The 20,354-nt window shown below is 48.2% G+C and overlaps 1 protein-coding gene across 6 annotated transcripts in view; it reads left to right on the forward strand.

Moving 5' to 3' along the window:
* Positions 1 to 19,407, forward strand: part of MVB12B (multivesicular body subunit 12B) — a 110,400-nt gene extending 90,993 nt beyond the window's left edge. For all 6 annotated transcript variants that reach the window (XM_074973997.1, XM_074973998.1, XM_074974003.1 and 3 more), the window contains exons 8-10: positions 3,753 to 3,808; positions 6,168 to 6,227; positions 15,150 to 19,407. In XM_074973997.1, the coding sequence (XP_074830098.1) occupies positions 3,753 to 3,808; positions 6,168 to 6,227; positions 15,150 to 15,236 (203 nt within the window). In that variant the 3' untranslated portion in view covers positions 15,237 to 19,407. The remainder of the gene's footprint in view (positions 1 to 3,752; positions 3,809 to 6,167; positions 6,228 to 15,149) is intronic.
* Positions 19,408 to 20,354: the final 947 nt, after the last annotated feature.

A 20,354-nucleotide genomic window follows, 5' to 3' on the forward strand; every position in this document is an offset into this window, starting at 1 on the left:
CACAGTTTGTCTGTAAGGAACATTTGAGCAACCTCTAGCAGAACGAAAGCAAACGTTGCAGGGCTTGGCCTGGGAGTTGCTAACAACTTTTGAAAGTGGCCATCGGAATGCAGACCCTTCGCTCGGCACTGTTCCAATCACAGACTGCCAAGAGCTCTAGAAAAGCACCAGGAAACGAGAATCAAAGGTTGTGGATTATGATTATTTTCAGCGCAGTGTTGGAGCAGGGGACATCGAATTAAAAGCCTCCTTCTGATTTCATTTTACTTCATTTTGAAATGAACGGGCTGCTGGTAAATCACAGTTCAGTATCGTCTCCCGCTGCACTTTGAGTGAATCGCACCCGTGGCCAGGTACCGATACGCTGCACCTCTCAAGCCGATAGTTGCTGCAGCTCTGATCATGAAAACTGTTTCCTTGTCTTTGTTCTGCTCAGTCATCATGTTGCAACAACATCCTCATATGGAATTAACATCCACATTGATTAAACCCTCCCCCTCCCTTGTGAGTTACCAGAAACTTCACTTTAGTGCTAATGGTGATTTGGAAAAAAAACACTTGAGGCCTGGATTCTGCCACCCACACTTGCACTAACATCGAATTGGGCAAAGCAGTGCCACTAACGTCCTTGTAGCTACTCGCAGAGTGTGGCCTTATTCAGCCGGAGTAATTGGGGTAGAGTCTGGCCCTATGTGGCAATGGGTCCCAGCGTGATGGTGCGCCATGTCTCCTGATTGCCTGTTCGATGGAAACAAGACTGAAACCACCAAATCTCCAGCTGCCACGTTCTAGGAGACTGGCTGGCATGCTGGGCTAGCTGAGGGTTACTAGGGGGCACTGTGCTGTGGAAAAGGGAGGGAGGCTTCGGTAAGTGGGGATGACTCTTGCATTCAGTGACTCCATTCTGCCCCACACCCACATTCTGGCTGCCTCCCCATCTCCCTGCAGTCCCTTGTGCTTTGTTGTTAATGATTATTTCGGTTGCAGTATTGCCGAGGGTGTGCCGGAGGAAGTGCTTGGGGGAAATCCTTGCCCGCGGAATGTAAATGTGAGCATTCATTGAACATGACTCAATATTGTGGTGGGATCAAATATCCCCATATCAAACATGCTTTAGCCATCTGGATTCAGATTCCTGCAAGGAAATTTGGGCTTTTGTCCCCAAAATTGCTACAAACGCTCACAAAACTGGGCTTGGAAAAAGTGCTTCTAAAAACCCCAGCATTTTAAATCTCTCTCGCATGGTGTCTCATGTTGGAACAGTTGTGGTCCCACCTGTGCTTTGTGTACTGATGTTCAACCTACAGAAATCAACAGGTGGGGGCAAGGTGCAGGACTCTTCAAATCAGTGGTGATGCCCATCGGAGCATTTTCTTTGGCAGGCAACAGAATAGTTCAGGTGTGAAGTCAGGGTAAAGATACCAGCTGAAACCCCTTCGTTTTGTTAGGAGAGATTCCCACACAGACACTGGTTGGAGAGCAGCCTGCTTCCAGCTGGGCCCCAGTCCTGTTCCAAACAATGTGCATTCTGTGGACTGGCCCCACGCTCTCCAAACCGCTGACCCTTGTGTCAAACACAGGTACGGGGCTGGTAGGAAAAAAACACTTTACTTTCTCCCCCTTCCCTGCCCCCAGTCTAGGACTGGTGGAGGGACAGGCAATGACAGCTTAGTGCGTTATTTGTTTAAACTCTCCTGAATCAGTAAGTATTTCAAATCCTCAACTTCTAGTGCCTGCCTATAAAAAGAACAGCTGAATGAGCTCATTGTTTTCTGATTTTTTCCTTTAACGTATTTTACAAACAGCCTAGTGACGGGCCTGACACGCTGATTCCTATGTATGCTGCTTTCACTTTGGGATTACAGCATTAATAACATACTTCCATGCATCATGCCATTTTTAAGCATGATCGTTATGATAAAGGGCATATACTTAATTACAGGCCTGCTTAATTACAGCTCTGTTGAAGCTCGTTTGTTTAGGAGAATGCTAATTGCGCTACTGAGCCTTTGGCACATCCTTCCTTTCATCTGCTGGGTTTCTCTGTACTGTGTATCAGCATTTTTTTAACGACGGTCTCAAAGACTAAGGGAGCCTAGTGATGCTTTTCTGTGGCTGTTTTGCTGTGTTAGAGGAACAAACAGACGAGTGTTGGGTTATTTCTTTAATTTCTTTAACAAAATCCATTGTCTGGCTGACCAAGGCATCTCTCTGCCCCTGTAAGAAGAGCTGCCAGTCTCCCAGGTTTGAGAACTTGCTTGGCTCTGTGGCACCGTTTCTCCTCTGTATGTTTTGGTGGTTGTAACACCGTGGCTGTGTGTTGCTGCCACACAGCACCCTGCCTCCATCTGAGTTGGTTTGTCAAAGAACAATTATATAAAGTGCACGTAAAATTGTAAATGTATGAAAATCTTCCTACAGCCAACACCTGAACTCCCCATGTTGGCTGATGTTAGGCACGCAAACCAAAGAGTTGCGAGAATCCTGGGCATTTCACATGAGAGCCCAAGAAACACTGCCCTGGGTCTGATGCTTTTCGGAAGAAAACCTGTTTGGAGTTAGGGTAGAGGCCACTGCAAGCATTAAACTTGTTTTGGGGACATGGTCAAGTCTTCTTTTTCTCAGAGCTGAAATGGAAAGGGGCTGGAAGGATTGACGCAAATAAGCGGCGTGGATAAATTGTAAAGCCTATTCAAGACTCAGTGTGCTGGCTTGGAAATGTGCTTCTTTCAGAATTTTATGGGAATTGCTGAGAGATGCAGGTTCCAAAAATAAACTAGCTCACCTGGGCTACAGTGCCTTTCAGAGCTCTCTTTGAGGGTTGCAAAGGCAGTGACAGTACAATGAAGATTCTTATCCTGGTTTAAAAGAGAAGACAACCCAAAGCATATTCAAAACCCGCTACCTATTCCTACGGTTGTGCTGCAACCAAGAGAGCCAGGGCAGTGTGACTCAACGCTGCCCACTGCACAGCGACCCCACTCCCGGTGTCTTGGATACTCTGATTTCATGGGCATCTGCTTCCAGGGGACTGTGTGTTTAGTGTATTATATTTGCATTTGGTTATTTGCTGTCTAGTGTTTTCATCAGTAGTAGACTGGCAAGGGAAGGTCATTTATCCTGATGGTCTGGGAGACTCCATTTCATCTCTAGGGTCAGGATTTTTTTTAAAGGATTGCAAACAAGTTTCTCCGAACCTCCCCCCGTAAGTCTGCCTGAGGGGTGCTTAGTGCCTGGTGTTCTAGGGGGCAAAAAACATCTTGTCCTCTGAACCAAACATTTGATTTTTCTCTCACTAGGAAAATGTACTACATCATGAGAGTTCTTTTTTTATGTAGCAGTTTATATGCAAACTATTATTACACAGTAAGTGGCAAGTGGAAGTCTGTCCTTTTAAGCCAGCTGCATTTGTTTTGGGCTCCAGACGCTGTCCTGCTTGAGAGGCTGGTTCTGTATTCATTCCAACCAAGTTGGGAGCAGATTCATAGAACACAGTCTATGAAATTGTGCCAATGGCCAGAATGATATTGGATGTTATCATGAATATATCTGACTGCCCCCCTGTGCTTTGAACTGGCAGTACAATTGGGAGAGCTAGCAGAGAGGTCTGCCCTGATTGATTTGCACCCTGTTATGTTATTGCCAAATGTCGATGCGATTCATACGTGGTATCTTTCTGGAAACGCAGTAAGTTATTGGACATCAGAATATTGATGCAAGATTTCAACTCTCTGTTCATCTGTATTTTTCAGCCATGGATGGAGTGCCTTTTATGATCTCAGATAAGTTTGCCTGCGCTCCTGAAGGGGTAAGTTACTGTCGTCATTCTCTAGGGTAAAGCTCGCCCGCATGTGGAGGGCACTCACAAGGCATAGGCACCAGTTAAGGTTGTGGAACATAACTGGTGCATAGTCCTGGTGCTGGCCACCTGCACAAGGGTGAATTTCACCATAGTGACCGTAGATGCACCTGAGAATACTTTCCTTTGACGTGTGTGGCTGTTTAGGTTGTTTCACCAAATCATTTCTAAAAGTAAATTCCTCTATTAGCTGAACCCTCGATCACCGCCAGATAGAGGTGATCATGAGTAAATTCCTGGCTGCGTTGAGACTGTCTGTATATGTTTAAAAAAAAAAAAAAAAGCAAATACCTGATTTTCCAAGTCTAGATTAAATCTTTTGTCCCTTCCCTGCATAGAGGTGGCCCTGTTCCTTCAGATCCCAGAAATTGAGTGCAATGCTAATGACACTGTGGCTACTGCAGACACTCCCTGGGAGTTAGAGATATTGCAGGGTTCTTTTCATCCCTGTTCTTCATAACTCCGCAGAGAGCCATGCCAAGCTGCGGTGAGACCTTGCACAAGTGTGGTATGAGGCTGGTAAGGCACCTTCAAGCCTCCCCAGGAGCAAAGGTGGCAGGGCTGCCATCGCCCATGAATACTTGATCGAACCAGCACGTTACTGTAATTTGTGTTTAAAAATGAGGGGTTTTCAGTTCTTTGGTGGGAGCCCTGGACGGTCCATTGTGGGTCTGGCCTGTTGCTGCTGAGCCAAAGTAAAATTGTTCCCAGCCTGCATCCACATCTTTGTTAGAACCGGCAGCTCAGCTTTCCCAGGACCTGACATGCTGGTCGCGGGGTCATAGAAATATTGCTCTGGGACTGCACTTACAGCTGAGAGTCCTGGGCGGTGCCTCCATTCCAATGAAACACAATATGCATCACTTACATCTTTCTGGAAGCTGCTTAATCTTGAAAAATGCTTGTGATTTTGCACGTGGAGTGCAAGTAACTTTAGCTGACCCAAGGTAGCTTGGTTGCCATGGCTACGCTGGCAGGATTCCAGTTTCTGTGGAGAGAGGCTGTGCTGTCCTGTTTACCAATTCCAGCCTAGAAAGTTGAGCGAGGTGGTTATGTCCTAATGATACAACAGCTGGACCTCCGCTGGGGTCCAGGCAATAGAAACGTGGCTAGAAAAACGTTTTTAGTATTCATGTTTCCCTCTGGTTTGAGAGATTATGTATGCCAAAGTGTATCAAGTGCAGCAGCAACGCGAGATTGCATTTCCGTGTGCAGGATGCTGTCAGCTGAATTCTGAAGTGAACGTCGTGCTGGTGGTGAATTCAGGGTCTGCACGGACAGCCCTGTTGATTCGGCACCGGCAGTGACCGTGTTAACTTCTCATGCTGCCCTGCCCTGAGGTTTCTAAACTCTGACCTGTGTGTGTTTCTGAAGGGAGAGGGCTCATGTCCGGTTCAGTCCAGGGTGTATCTGCTGTGATGGTCAGCAGGTGCTGGTTAGTTCCTAATGTGCTGGTGTGTTTTGTGAACACCTGTCCATAGGAATGGATTTCCTGGAGAGTCCCAAATAAGTGCCATTTAAGGACTTTGGAGTACTGCTTGCCTGGTACTAATTTAAGACTGTAATCTAGAGCTGAAAAGCTCCACATTCCATTACAATTCCCCTAATCCAGCCAGTACCTCAAACAATATCTCTTTAAAAATCAATGAACACGAAATTATAACTGAAAACACAGAACTGTCTTCTGTGTCTTGTTCTTCACGTCCTGCATCTGGTGTTGCATCTTTTTTGTTTTGTTTTGTGATTATAGAAACTCCAGGTAAAATGTGATGGTTTTGCAGCCCCTGCTGTCTGGAAAGGATTGTGTGTACATTGTTCATCCCTTCCACTCGCGCTCCCAGAGAACTGGAATCCCCCTGCTGCTAGGAGAAATGCAGAGAGCCATTAGGCCATGCTAATCCTTCCTTAAGATTCCTGTGACACCATTGCCACCAGATGGTCAGCGTGGTCAGGCTTTTCCACAACTAATGCCTCTCCTGCTTATGTCCCCACTGCCATCTAAAATCCAGGGTGTGTTACACACAGTGATGCAATAGCCGTTGTTCTATGTCAGGAAGACAGCGAAGGATTTACCAGTTTAAAATGACCCTGTCAAGAATGGCAAATAATCCTGGTTAGTTTTAAGCAAGCATTGCAATCACTGCCCATAGTCCACCTGCCTCTATGTTCGTGTCGTGTACTGGGGGAAAGGGTTTCACACACCTGGTGCCTCTGACTCTCCAGTGACAGAATGTATCTGCTGAATTATTCTAAAAACTAAATAGCATGTTTCCGGGGTCTTTGGGGTGTTTTGTTTTTGTTTTTTTAGATGCAGCAAGTTGATCTCTTGGGCATCACAATCAAGTCCCTGGCAGAAATTGAAAAGGAGGTAAGTGGCCCTGTGGGACTCTGAGCACAGGCACAGCCAAATCTGTGCTCGCGTAGCTGTAAGGTTCCCTCCCTTATGGAAAGAGTTTAGCTCGCTTTGCCAGGTCACTGCTGGTGGGTAAAGTCAACATTAAGTTAAGCCAAACAGTAAGCTCAAAATTACAAATGCCTTTTGTGATTTGTGCCAGAAGAAGCTTTAAGTGTTGAATCTAACAGCAAAATCTGCACCCTCCATTTAATTCCAGATGTCTCTTTTGTTTAACCTTTCTTTCTCGCTTATTAACAAACTACGTGTTTCCCCAAACAGGGCACTGTTTGTGTGAGGTTGCCTCTTCCATTTCAGGAAGCAATTGAACTCAGTTAAGCAGTGTCAGGTAAACTGCTTCATAATTTTTCAGTTTGATGGTGAACGTAACTTGTCACCAGGAACAAATAGGCTGAGATTTTAGAGACTGTGAACCCTCCAAAAGAGAGAGAGGATCAAACCAGAGTAGTGTCCGCCTCTGGTTTTGTGTAATTGCTGTTTTCCTAAGGCAGTGTTTTAGTGTGTGCATGCGCTGTACCGCAGGATGGTAAGCCGTCAGCTATTCAGAGGCAGCTTCCCTTTGAGAGGAATATTTGTCTTAAAAATGGAGCTGGTAGAACCATGTTCCTTTGGGATTCCCTTTTTGTGTTATCAGCTAACAGGTTCTTGTACTGAAGGATGGCCGGAATGAAGGCAAAGTGAATCAATGTGGCACAGCAAAATTTCTGAACCTATCGTAGCCAACGCAGAAACACAGCTGACTAATTCTTTTGTCTTTGATTTGTAATATGTCATAAAAATGAAAGGAGTGTCACATGCAGATTATAGGTGACTTTACAACAAAACACAGTGGTTTATTAGTCAAGTATTTTTATGGGAAGTTAGGAATTCTCATATTTATTTCCATAATAAGGAAGACTCTATTTATAAGCTAACAAATCTTCAGGAACAAGTTATTCAGATTTAAGGTGAATCCAGACTGTGAATAATTCCTTGCCCTGACATATAGTAGGGTTTAGCAGCCAGGCGAGCTGGCTGTGGAATATCTCAGAGTATCCCACGCGTCATTTCCCCCATGGAAATGTGTATCAGTGACAAGCCAGCTCAAATCCTAGAGCCTTGCTGTTCTGTACCATCAGTCACTTGCTCCTCCGGGGCACTTGCATACAGATAGCATATAAGATAATAGGTTAATGCGTTTATTTTCCCTTTCTTACTGAGAAATGGCAGAGTGAGGGTATAGAGTAGTTTCCTGTCTGAGGGCATACCTGGGATATCACTGGTGCACAGGGTCTGGTGCACAGAGATGAACTGTACCCTGGGTGAAAAGCAGAACAGCATCTAATTGTGTATCACAAAGACCACAGAAGGAAGGCCAGCTTGGTCCATGCAAAGCCTGATTGGTGTCAGGTGCTGCTGCTCCACCTGACGTGGACCTGACCTGTTAGCATCTGTTGCTAGGATCAGCACTGAGCACCAATGTTTTAGTTGGTAGGTTTTGTCTATCTTGCTAGAGTGGCAGATTAAGAAGATGTTAGATTTCAAAGTCAAGGTTTGAAGCCCAGCACCATGTGCAAGATCTTGGATGGGGGAGAGCCCTCCAGACATGGAAGCACTGCTCCAAAGAGTCATGGATTAAGAAGGCTTTTCAGTGTGCCACCCCCCAACCAGCTTATATGAGGGAACATGAGTGTCACTCTCATTTTGTGCTGCAGTGAAAGGGAGCCTTCCATCCCAACATCCCCTTCTCCCATCACAGGCCGCATGTGTTTCAGAGTAATGAAAAGTTTAATTATGCAGCCCATATTCCTTGATGAAGCATCTTGTCTGCATACAAAGAGATGCGCATATAAATATTGTGAATTTCTGTGTAGCTTTATTTCCCTTGCAAGCAATACTCCATTACAGCAAACCTGCTGGATTTCCAACCGCAGTAAGAGCATTTTCCCTGGAGCTGCATGCCACACAGAAATATTCCCAAAGAATTCCAGGAATGATTATTCATTTTATATAGTGGAATATGCCAACTGTACCAGCCGTTCTCCAGGCTGTGATAACAGCCTTCTCCTTTACATGAACAAACCAAACTTTCAGCTTTTTGGGGGCTAGAGACTCCCACCTGGATGAGGGTGCCGTTGTGCTGGGCGTTGTAGAGACAGTCCCTGCCACAAGGAGTTTACACGCTAAACAGAGAAGACAAACCAAAGGGTGGAAGGGTCGCCTGCCAAAGAGAGGAGAAGCAACTTGTCCAAGGTCAGCCAGCAGGTCAGTGGCAAAGCCAGGAGTGGATCCAAATCTTCTGACACCCAGGAGAGTGTCCTAGTCACCAGAGCACAGTTTACTTCTTTTGTGGGGGCATTTATACATTCGGAAAAGACCCTGCTGTTCCCACCCTCAGGTCCAGGAAGGGATTTTGTGCTTGTTTGTCATGCACTGCATGTGCCCCTGCATAGCGAGACCTGTGTAATGCATTGGTAACGAAATCCCCAGAAGATCTCAAGAAGTTAAACCATCTTCTGTACAGGTCAGAGTGACACCTACGGCCAGTGAAGAGGGCCCTCAACCCCGTTCACGCCCAGAACACCACAGACCGTAAAGAGCAATTTATCAGACGGCTCAATATTGCCTTAAACCTCCATGCTGTAACATAGTTAACAATAAAGTGTGACCATTGGGCTCCCAGCTCTTTTCAGCACAAGCATTCGACAGAATGCACCACTCAGTTTTAACTTGGCATTTAGCTAAAAGTCTAGTGAGAGTCTAATTAGTAAAGTGAACATGTAATATTAATCATTCTCTTAAAATTGACAAAGAAGGCAGTTTATTTAACCACTTAATTGCTACAGGTTTTCATAGGCTGCTCTTTGCAAACATTTTAATGAAGAAGTTGTAAATCTACAAGAGTTTGAAATCTTAATTTTATACAGAAATATTTTTCCTTGTTCTCCTGTTTGTAGTCAATTCTCCAGAGTGTAGTCACATGAAATGTTCTTTAAATGAACATATTTGCTAACTGGCATGATTTCAGTTTTTAAAACATTGGTTCCAGCAATTAGGCATTTTTTTCTGTTCCCAAATGACTAGAGAAATTCGTCTTGATTATAATTGCTCTTAGCCACGCATATCTAATTTGTGTCTTTTTAAGTGTTAATTAGTAAACAGTTTGAGCTGACATCTTTATGTGTTTGTGTATTGAAAAATGAGGCTTATTGCTTATTTAGCTTGGGGCTGATAGTGCTGGCTGTGACATCACGACATTGAGGTAAAATTAATGAAGACATGTTTGCCAATTAAAAAGCTTTCGTGGAGAAGACGACTTCTTGACACATCCTCCCTTGCACAGATTCCATTTGCACCTGGGAGCTGCGTGCCATAGATCACTTTCTTTATAAGGTGAATAAGGCAGGAGTTCCTTATGGTTTTGGCACCTAAATACCCATTTGTCAGTTGCCAAGGCAGCAAATTTCCTTAGCCCCTTATTGTCTGTATTCACTTTTCTTTTTTTCAACTGCCTTTTGTAAAGGTTAACTTTAAAGAATCGCAGGTTTTGTCACAAAGTAATTTGTGGTCATGTAGCTCCATCTAGTGATGTAACATTTTATTGCAGCTAGAAAATAACTTAGCTTGCCACTTCTGTGATCAGTAGTAAATATTTATAAGATGGTGGCACCCAAAAATTCCTGTTGGAACTGGAGCCCCATGGTGCTGGATATGATACAAGCATAGAAAAGAGACCATCCCTACCTGAAGCCTACATGATTATTTCTTTATTTAAAGGACACCAGGTGCTACCCAGAAGAAGAGCCCCTGCCTAGAAGAGCTTACAGTCCAGATGAAAATAGCTTACTGTACAGAATCAGTCATCTAGATGTGATGGCAAAAATGTGTTTTCATTTGTGTGGCTTTAGGTGTCAGAGTAACAGGGTGATCTAGTGGGCAGAGCACTGGACTGGGAGTCCGGGGACCTGGGTTCTAGTCCTGACTTTGTTCCTGGCCTGATGAGTGGCCGTGGGCCAGTCATGTCCCCTCTCTGTGCCCGGTTTCCTGTCTGTAAAATGAGGATAATGACACCGCCCTCTTACATTCAGTGCTACGAGATCCCCTGATGGAAGCGCCTTTGTCAGAGGTAGGGCGGTGTGATGTTCAAGGTCTAGAAAACATGACCTATGAGGAAAGATTAAAAAGGGGAAGGCTGAGAGGGGACGTAACAGTTTTTAAGTACACAAAAGGTTGTTACAAGGAGGAGAGAGAAAAATTGTTCTGAATAACCTCTGTGGACAGGACAAGAAGCAATGGGCTTAAATTGCAACAAGGGAGGTTTAGGTTGGACATTAGGAAAAACTTCCTAACTGCCAGGGTGGTTAAGCACTGGAATAAATTGCCTAGGAAGGTTGTGGAATCTCCGGCATTGGAGATTTTTAAGCACAGGTTAGAGAAACACCTGTCAGGGATGGTCTAGATAATACTTAGTCCTGCCAAGAGTGCAGGGGACTGGACTAGATGACCTCTTGAGGTCCCTCCCCGTCCTATGATTCTGTTCTGCCTTCAGAGGTGGCTTTAGCATGGCGAAGGCTGTTTGCGCTCAGACCCTTCCAGCACCGGCCCTAGGCCAGGGGAGCCACGGGGTGCTCCTGAGCTCTGAGCTGCACGCTGCATGATTTAACAGAAATCACTGATTTGCGGGGGGGGTCCATGCCCAGCGTGTGGGCCCATACATCCCAGGCTCCAGCCAGCTGAGCCCCTGGGCTTGGCCAAACCCTAAAGCCCAGCGAGGAGCTTCAGAGCTCCTGCACACAGGCATTGTCCTCCCATGTCGGTCCTCGGGTGGCTCGGCTCCCTATGCCTGGAGGCGCTGACCCTGGGCTGTGCAGCTGCTAGCTCGTTGGCAAGGCCGGTGATGGCATCGTTGCCAAGGGGATGTTAACTGCCCCTCTCTCCAGCACCACGGGCCCATACTGGCGCACAGGAGACCTCTCTAGATTGGGCAGGCCATGGACAAGCAGGGGAGGAGATTTGAGTATCCCTTGCCTTTTGACCCATGACCAGTGTCCTTTTAGCACCAGGCCCTGAGCTGGTAGCTCTGGATAGAAGGAGCCATCTCCATCCCTTCCCCAATGCTAGGAACACCTGCCTCTCCAACAAGTACAACTAGAAATGAGTCTAGGTACCTATGGATTCTCCCTGCCCCTTCGCCCCCTTAGCAGGCCCCCATTGTCTCCAGGATGGGTCCCCCCCTCCAGTGGCTTGGAGAGGGGGGGTACTTGTGGCCGGTTGCCCCAGTTCTGAACAATCCTTGTCAGTGGGGTCTCTGCCAAGAGGGCAGGCTGCATATCTGCCTTTATGACCCGTGAGTGAGGGCCAAGAGGAAGGGGCATGGAGTCATCCCGTGGGATTGATGCAGTGGGTTCAGTAGAGCTGGGCCAGGCCCCAGCTCTGTGCATGCCCAGCTGTACAAACCCGGGAACGCCCCCACTCACACGGCAATAAGCAGCACGACTGAGCTCTGAGACCGTGGACTAGACAAACCAAGCCCTTCTCGCAGCGTGAGCATAGGTCAAGCGCGAACCCTGTGCTTAGGTGCTTTCCCGAATGGGTCCGTCCTGCTGTCCGCACGTTCACAAACGACCCATTGTGTGTGTAAAGGCGAGTGGCTCCACCGCACAGACACCACAGGGATGTCGATGCAGGGCTGCAGTTAGAACTGGGCAGCTGTCCCCACACAGCGTCCAAGCAGAGCTGCTTCCACGCACATTTTAATTTGCTTCATGTGAGTTTGGCCCTTTCGTGCTGGCTTCCTCCAGATATCCCAGTGAAGGAGTCGATTGGCTCGAGTGCCTGTGGAAACAGCCCTACACTGACTGGTTGGGTTTTCTCCTGACAGGGCCTGCGTGCTCGGCGCTGTACAGACGCAGGGCAAGAGACGGTTCCTTTGGTGGGTTCAGACTGGAAAGCTGGTTTTTAGATGGATGCTAATCCCACTGGGGGACAGAAGCCCAGTGTGAGCTCTGTCCTGTCACGGGGAGGAGCCACGCACATGCGAGATACAGACAGAGAACTAGCTGCAGACAGTGCCTGGCAGATACCTGGGCTGAGGGGAAATTCCCATGTGAGCATAAACTGGCTGACAGTGTGTGACCAAAGAGGGTCTAACTCATTCGGCTTGCACCATGCGCTGTGGGTTACTGGCTGAGTACTGCTGGCAGCCGGACACCGGGGAGTAGTGGTGTTTGTGGGTATGAAGGTTTAGGGCCTTTCCCAAGTTTAGCCCCTCTGCTGGATCATGCTGTGAGTCTCCTGCCCTCAGATACGCATCCTGCCCATCATGAGGCACGTGCACAGGGCTGGTTCATTACCAGAGGCTGGGCCCATCATGTTTGCCAGGCCCCATCGCCACGGCACCATGTCCCACATTGGTTCCACGTCTGCGTTTGCCAGAGGCGAGGCCAGCAGCCCATGGACCCAGTGCATTCTCTTCCCGGGGGGTGCCGCGGGCACAGCCCTCCCAGAGTCACTCAGAGGGGCTGTCTCAGGGAAGGGGGAGCCGCTGTCCATGCAGGCTCCCTGCTGTCGTTCTGAGCTGGGGGCCTGAAAGGCATGATCCGACCGGAAACGTGCCCAGAACCAGGCATGAGGAACTGAGCTGCAGTTTCATGGTTTCAGTGACCGTTATCCCGGCGCTTCCTGAGGGGCTGTGGGGCTTTCTGAGCTGAGCTCCCCTCCAGCGTCGCAGCGGGAAGAAGACCTTTAAAGAGTGTGGTAAAAGCCACTTTTAACTGCCAGACCTCAATCGACCATGTCAGTGCCCTCCGCTCCGCTCCAAGGCTGTTACTAGCCAGGGCGAAGGGCTTTCGCTGGCATGCTGGTGAACTAGCTGTGTGCTTCGCGTGTGACCGTCACATGTACTAGCCAGGGCCAAGGTTATTTTACTGAGCAGTGATAGTGAGGGTTCAGTTTAAATGATTCAGTATTTCCTCCTTCAATATGTTTCTTGGCCACAGTAGAGGGACTGCTTAAGCTGTGTAACGAGGTGCCTGGGGCCAAGGGGGGTGTTTGCTCTGGACTAGGAGGTCTGGAATGGCTTCTTCATCATCCGCCTGTTCGGTTACTTTGGAGAAGAGGGTATGAACGACCCTAGTGACCAGAGCTAGGGCCAGGGGAATTGAGTCAGGACTCCTGGGTTCTAGTCCTAACTGCCAGTAGGGTAAGTCATTTAATTGCTGTGTGCTGTGTTTTTCCTGTGTGTCCAACTGGCATGATCGTTCTTAAGCCACTTAACTAATTGTAATTGCCTGGGGATCCTGGGCTGAAAGATGCCACAGAACAGCAAAATATTTCAGTATTGATGAGAGAGCATGTGCTCAATTGATTGGTATTGGAAGTGTATGAGCCACGATTTGCCACAAGATGGCAGTGCTACCATGCACTTACAGCTCTTCTCAGTGAAAACCTCTAAGCACTAATGGTCAGGCCTAGGGCATTTCCTGGGGATTAATGCTGGCTGGGAGGAGCTGATGGCCAGAGGTTCACTGGAGGATCCCAGCCAGCCATAAATCCTCAGGAAAAGCCCTGGGCTGTGGCTGTTATTGCTGTTCAAAGATGGATTTCTGGCAGGGAAGCGCAGTGTCCTTTGGTCTGTGCAGGCAGGGCATCTCTGGAGTCAAGTGCCCTGGAGACGAGCCAGCCGGCCAGGCTGAATCCTCCTGACAGTCACACTGGGTGTCGGAGCGAATCACTGCCCCGGAAAGGCCTCTGCCGGAAAGGCCTCAGGAGCTGACGTTGGAAAGCGGCTTTTTGCGGGGTAGCCTGAGTTCTGCCCCGCCCAGCTGAGGTCGGCCCTGTTCTCAGGGAAATCAATGGCAAAGCTCTCCAGGGCCCCCCTGCCCAGAAGTGTGCTGGCTTCATGTGAGGTTTGATTTTCCACATGGACACTCTTTTGTTCCGGCTTAAACTCGGTTTATTTCTGTTTATTTTAAATCGATTAGGAACAAGTTTAAGCTAAACTGAAATAATGAAACAAGAGCATCTACTTGCAGGGTTGCGCCATCTAACTAAACCAGTTTAATTAAACTGGTGCAAGTTTGTGTACCCACTCCCTGAGAGGAGAAATATTTCTCCCAGATGCTTTACGTGATAGATAATATGTTCCAATTTATCTCAGCACAAGGAGCTACTTGATCTGGAGGAAGGAATTCCCTGCATTCCCACTAACAGTGTTCCTACTGGTTCCACTGGCCACACCAGCATCACTCTGGGAGCTTGGCTATGGACCAGTGCTTGGAAATGCTAAAGAGCATTTGTTCCCACTAACTGAGAATTGCTTTTCCATTTATTCCTTAGCACAGATCTGGATTATAATTCGACACTTTAAACAAAAATGAGTTTCTGGAGGAAAAGCAAAAGAATCAGCAGGGCTTGGGGGACACCCCTGCTTTCTCTCCATGAATGTTGTGCAACGTATTGAGCTGGCAGCAGATAGCATTGCCACAGACTTAAAGGGCTGGTTTGTGGTGGAAGGGGCAGCAAGTGTGACCCTTTGCAGCATCCTGTAGTGGCCTCCTCTGGCCAGTGCACTGGGCAGCACTGGTGGGAGCAGGGCTGTGGGCAGGCTGGGGAGAGCTCTGTGCAAGAACGCAGAGGGGCTTGTGGGCATGCATGGAGACAAGGGGCACATCGCTCACCCAGGTACAATGTGTTGCCCTGCGTTAACAGCTCTGAGTGCCGCGCCAGGGAGCAGGGCGTGCCCCATTTTGCCCTCCACCGGGTGGAGAGAAGGCTGGGTCTGAGACGACAGCTCGCGTGCTGCTCTCTGCATCTAGTGCTAGTGATGCGGCTTTAGCCTGCTCCCTCGCATCGTTGTCACTCCTGTGTTGGTCTCTCTCTCTTTGTTTTGCTCTCTAGTATGACTACAGCTTCAGGACAGAGCAAAGCGCTGCTGCCCGGCTGCCCCCCAGCCCCACTAGATGTCAGCAGATGCCACAGTCCTGAGGAGCGAGGGAAGGCCGGCTCCCTGGAGACGCGGCGCATGCGCACAGATACTACTGATGGGAGGCGAGCCCTGATGAGCAGTGTTACTGGAACCCTTCTCGGCAGACAGGACACTTTTCTAATGACTTGCCTTCCTTCCTGCGCTTTCCCTGATCATTTTGTACATGTTGTTTCTGAGATTTGGACTGTGTTAACCCTTTCTGCCAGGCACCCTCCCCCCTTAGTCCTGCTGGGACAATTCCTGGTCAGGAGTCCCTTAGTTAGAGCCTGGCAGACGGCTTCCTCAGTTCTCCCTGCTTTATAGCACCTGCCGCAGCATGCTCACTTCCAGACAGATCTGAAGTGAAATGCTGCACGCCATGAACCCAGCTCATGGGAATCTGGAGAGATTCCTAGCAGCGAGCCCTGCTAGGGATAGAGCATTTGGGGAAATGAGGCTAAAGATACAGCCAGTTAGTCAACGAATCACAAAATGCACCAGCTTAAATTGGGAACTGAGGTGCAGCAGGATAAACTGCCCCAGCTGCCCCGCTCAGTACAGCAGCGTTCTCTGGTTTGTGCAGGGTCACAAAACCATCAGTTCAGCAGTCCAGGGGTGTCCTTTGATTAGCAAGCTAACCCTGAGTTATGGTAAACCCTTCATCTGCTTCTCCAAGTCAAGACTGCCCTCAGCTCACTTGTGGCCAGGATACACCTGAGACCTTAATGGTTTTTGTTACTTTCAGCTCATGTAGCCAGGGTCGCTCGCTCAGTTCCACTTAGGGCTCTCTCCCAAGTCGCTGGCAAAGTGCAGTAGCTCAAAGAGCACAGGGATCTCAGTGGCACCTCTCTCTGGCACAAAGAGGCTGCATTTCCAGCGAGACCTCTGCAAGGCCATCCTGACTTCTCCCAGCCACCTGAAAGCTTTGCCATGGCTTTGGCATAAAGCGGCACTGGAACCTGCCAGTTACTTTGGCAGTTTTCAAGCATTTGCCCCTGCTGGCTGCTAACAGGAAAGAGATTTGTGCACCCCGTCCCTGCACACTGCTGCACTCAGGGAGGGAAATGCTAAAACCTGACCATGTTGGACAAGGCTGAGATAGTTCCACTGGGCAAGTGTATGATGCATTAAACCCTGACCTCAGCATGCTTACAAGTGGTGTCTCTGACTCACTCCTGAGTCCAATGCATGTCTTGGTGAAGTCTGTTGCTGTAATAAGTTCTTTAGAAGCATTCATCTTAGCTCTGTGCTGCTTTTCAAGTCTGCTGTGGAACAAAACTACGTTACAGCAGCGAAATGGCATTTTTTAAAAGTAAGTGTTAAAGTGTGCATCTTCTTGTATTGTAGAAGACAGGTTGTCTAACCCTATTAAAATGCAATTGCCATAGTAACAAATACTGGTATTGTAGCTCTGGGTTTGGGTTATTCGGACCCGCTTTGCACTGCTTTTGACTTTCCTGAGTTCTCTAGTCTAACAGAGTGTTGACTAATAGTAGGTTTTGTACTGTTGGTTTGTGTATTTTGTATTTGTACATATGTAAAATATTTCTTGTCCAATGATCCATTTCTGGTTTCAAAGCACTGTACCGTGTTGCTGGGGGGAAATAAGTGCAAAACACCATAGCATTCTGGTAGAACCTGATTCCAGGTCTCTGCTTTGACTCTCCAGACCAGTCTCTCTTTTACTAACTGCCTCTTAGAGACCAGCTCTATTGCTGGAAGAATGGGAGTATATGGTTATAAAAGGGTCAGGTCTGAGCACAAGAATTAAGGCCTGTAATATTTGGCATCAGCTGGTATAGGCCTGGGTGACTCCCAGAAGGTGCTCCTTTCTTTTAGGGTTCCAAAGTGGCTTTTAGTTCTTATTTTCTGCTGCAGGAAAGCAAAGCCAGCCTTTACTGCCAAGCTTTACAGAGGCTAGATTGATGGTGCTGACATCAACCAATGAACATATCACGGAAGCTAGCGCAGTCAGCCTGGTCATTCTGCTCAGGTTCACTTGAAGTTCAAATTCGCTCCACGCTGCAGTCATTTGTCCATCCCATCCATCTCTCTTGTGTTTTCTGTCTTTCAGCTGTCTGTAATTTGTCCTGTAGTTCATTGTAGATCAATTTGTAGCTCCCTCCTTGGCTGAGGGCAGCTTTGTGGACATAGTAACAGGTAGATCAAGGTTTTCTGCAACGTTGGTCCTAGCGTAAGGATGAAAGTTAGTGTCACAGAGCTGCCCCTCCCCACACACTGAAGCTGGAGAATTGGGGGCTTGTGATTTAACACCAGGGTAGCTAGTGCGTGGTCCAGAGTTCTGCCATGTAGATCTACCAGACGAAGGTGGAGTGTCTCCTGTGGGAGCTGTCGTCTCAATGGACAGCTTCTCCTCATTCCAGGAGAGGCCAGACCCAGCTGCTCCGTTGTAGACACATTTCAGTGGGCAGCACAGGCTGCTGAGACCAGGCCAGTGGCCCTGTTGGTTGGATAGAGCTTGGGTACTCCTGCTCTAAATCAGAGCCAAGCCAATATCTGTGGTTCTCAAACACCGATCGATCCTGGGGGCCACCGATCATTTTCTTGGTACCCTTAGGAATGTCTGTCAGAGGCTGCCGCACTCGGCTCAGCAGACTGAGCTGTGGAAACCATCCAGCTCTGGTGCAGCTCAAATGTTGGGACAGCTTTTTAAAACCGATCTGGAGCTTTGCCTTCTTATTTGTGGGAGTAGCTTAAAGTGCATCAGTAGCTCTTCGCTCCCGGAAACTAGAGTCGATGCTGTAAGCTGCTTCGCAACAGTGACAGTGCATTTTCCCTCAGCACCTTCTGAGAGACAATACACACAGCTTTACCTGCACGACACATGCCAAACACTGGATCGCTCCAGGTGTTGACAGGCTGTCTACCTGGGACAAGGATTTGTTCAACGTAGGCTTCCTCCTCCCCGCCCTCTCCCAGTCCTTGCAGAGCTGTTTCAGGGTTGCCTCTGCAAAGAAAAGCTGAAAATGAACACTTGACCTTCACATTTGTGCTTTTGCAGTTTGCCAGTGACACATCAGAGATTTTCTGTGCCATAGGCTTGGCCAGCGCAGCTGCAGACCTGCACTAGTGTGTAGGGCAAGTGGGGTTTCTTGGGTCAGGATCCATGGACGGTTGGTCAAAACCTCTCGTGCATTCTCAGACCTGCTCAAATGGCTGTGAGTATTTCCTTAGACAAGAGGGCTGAGAGTGCAATGCAGGGAGCAGTCTAAGCAGATTGACAATAGTGCAAGTGATTTCCTTTGGAACTCATGAGCTATGGGGCGCTTTCCCCCCTCTGTCTCTGCAGGCTTCACATCAGTATTTCAATAGGCAGGTTTAATTACTGAACAGTAATTTTCTTATTCAAAATAACTCCATGCAGGGCTGGCCCTGGTTCCTAGTGGTTGCTGCTCTCCACTGGCAAGTGGATTTCCCATTACGTGTTTTACTCTCCAGCATTGGCCCGCACAGTCCCAGAGGAGGGAGTGTGTCCGCTGCTCTGCACTGAGCCCTGAGATTGAGGTAGGAGTGGCTGCAGAGGGGTCATGACCAGGCCTCCTTGACAGAAGGTATGAGGGTGAGTGGATGTAAAACAGAAGGGCTGGTTCCTCCTACCTGTAATGAGTGTGTGTTGGTCAGCCCACGACTGTCCCCAGAGCAAGCTGAGGAGTGTACAGCATCCACTTGGAAGAAGAAGAAATTACTTTGCCAAATAATCATGAAATCTCCTGACACTACTCATGAGATGGTGTTGGGAAAGTCAGGGCTTGCTTACAGTCAGATGAATTATTAACAGTGATGCACTGCCCTGGGATTTCCCAGGGTGATGTTCCCTAGCAAAGGCCAGAACTGCAGTAATGTGTGCCGGTAGCACTTGGGCCAGCCAGGTAACTAGATTGTGAAATCCCATGTAGTAGTAATAGAGAGGGAAGGATTTATTCCCAGAGTGATGTAGCCTGTGAACATTGTGATAAATGCCAGTGTGGTTAATTAGCTGATACCTTCCCTCATCACATAGCCATATTCATGTGGGATGAGACTGTTCCTAACCCTCCTTCCATTGCTGCGTCCCTTGCCCAGAGTTCACTCTGAGCAGGTGCTTTGTAGGGACAGTCCGTTGTGACCCCGCTGTGCTAGTTAGAGATCAGTATTCTGTGGTGCTGAGTTTATTTGGGTTTTTCACCAGTCTTCTAATTTCTCAAAACCAAAACTGTCAAAGACAGAAGAGGCCGAGCTGGTCTCAGTGGACTCGGGCACAGCACTTCACAGTTTTTAGGCTTGTTAGCGGAGACTCGGAGATCCCGTGACCCGCCACCACCCCTGTATCTCCAAAGGGGTGTGTAGCGTGAGAGAGGTAGGGTTGGGGGTGGCTGGCAAAAGCCATTTCTCAGCCGCTTTCCCCCAAGCAACCTTTGTCTCCCTCTGCTTTTCCTCCCCTCTGCCCCACGCTCCCCTCACCTTTCCTTCTTCCCAGGCCTCACCTGGCCTGCACCTTCATACTCCACTTTTTGTGAATTAAATTTCCAAACAAATTGCTTAAGGAATTGGATATTCTGCTGATCCCAAGTGGCGGCGCCCCATGGGAGGGGAGCTGTGGCCTGTTTTGTCCATCCCAGATATGGTGCTTCTCACCAGCATTCAGCAGCAAGATCCTGTCTGCCAGGCTCAGCGTGGGCCAGGGGCAGCCATCTTGCTGGGAAGCGACATAATGGATGGGAGCCAGGGATAGAGACGGCTTAGAACTGAGCTCCAAGCTTTTCTACAATGGGGTTAAACCATATGAAGAACAACAGTGAGGTTTGGTATTTAAAATGATTTTTTTTATAACTTCAAAGCCATTGTTGAATCTAATAGAACTGGATTTGTGGTCCCTTTCCCTGAGCTCCCAAGAGCTGAGAGCAAACAGCTCCATAAGATGGCTGCCTCCTGCACTCGGCTTTACCCCTTTTTTAAAAAAGTGCAACGGCCTTGGAGTGAGAGGAGCTTTGCTGGTGGATTCTCACCTCATGGAGCTGAGCAGAATAACTCCAGCTTTCCACAGGATGAGACAGGCCTTGTCCCTGACACTGACTCCTACAGCATTTATGGTCCCCATTATGAGTTTCACATTATGCATTTAGGGCAGAATCGACCCT

Source organism: Natator depressus, chromosome 16 (assembly GCF_965152275.1).
Source record: "Natator depressus isolate rNatDep1 chromosome 16, rNatDep2.hap1, whole genome shotgun sequence".
Taxonomy (NCBI): Eukaryota; Metazoa; Chordata; order Testudines; family Cheloniidae; genus Natator; species Natator depressus.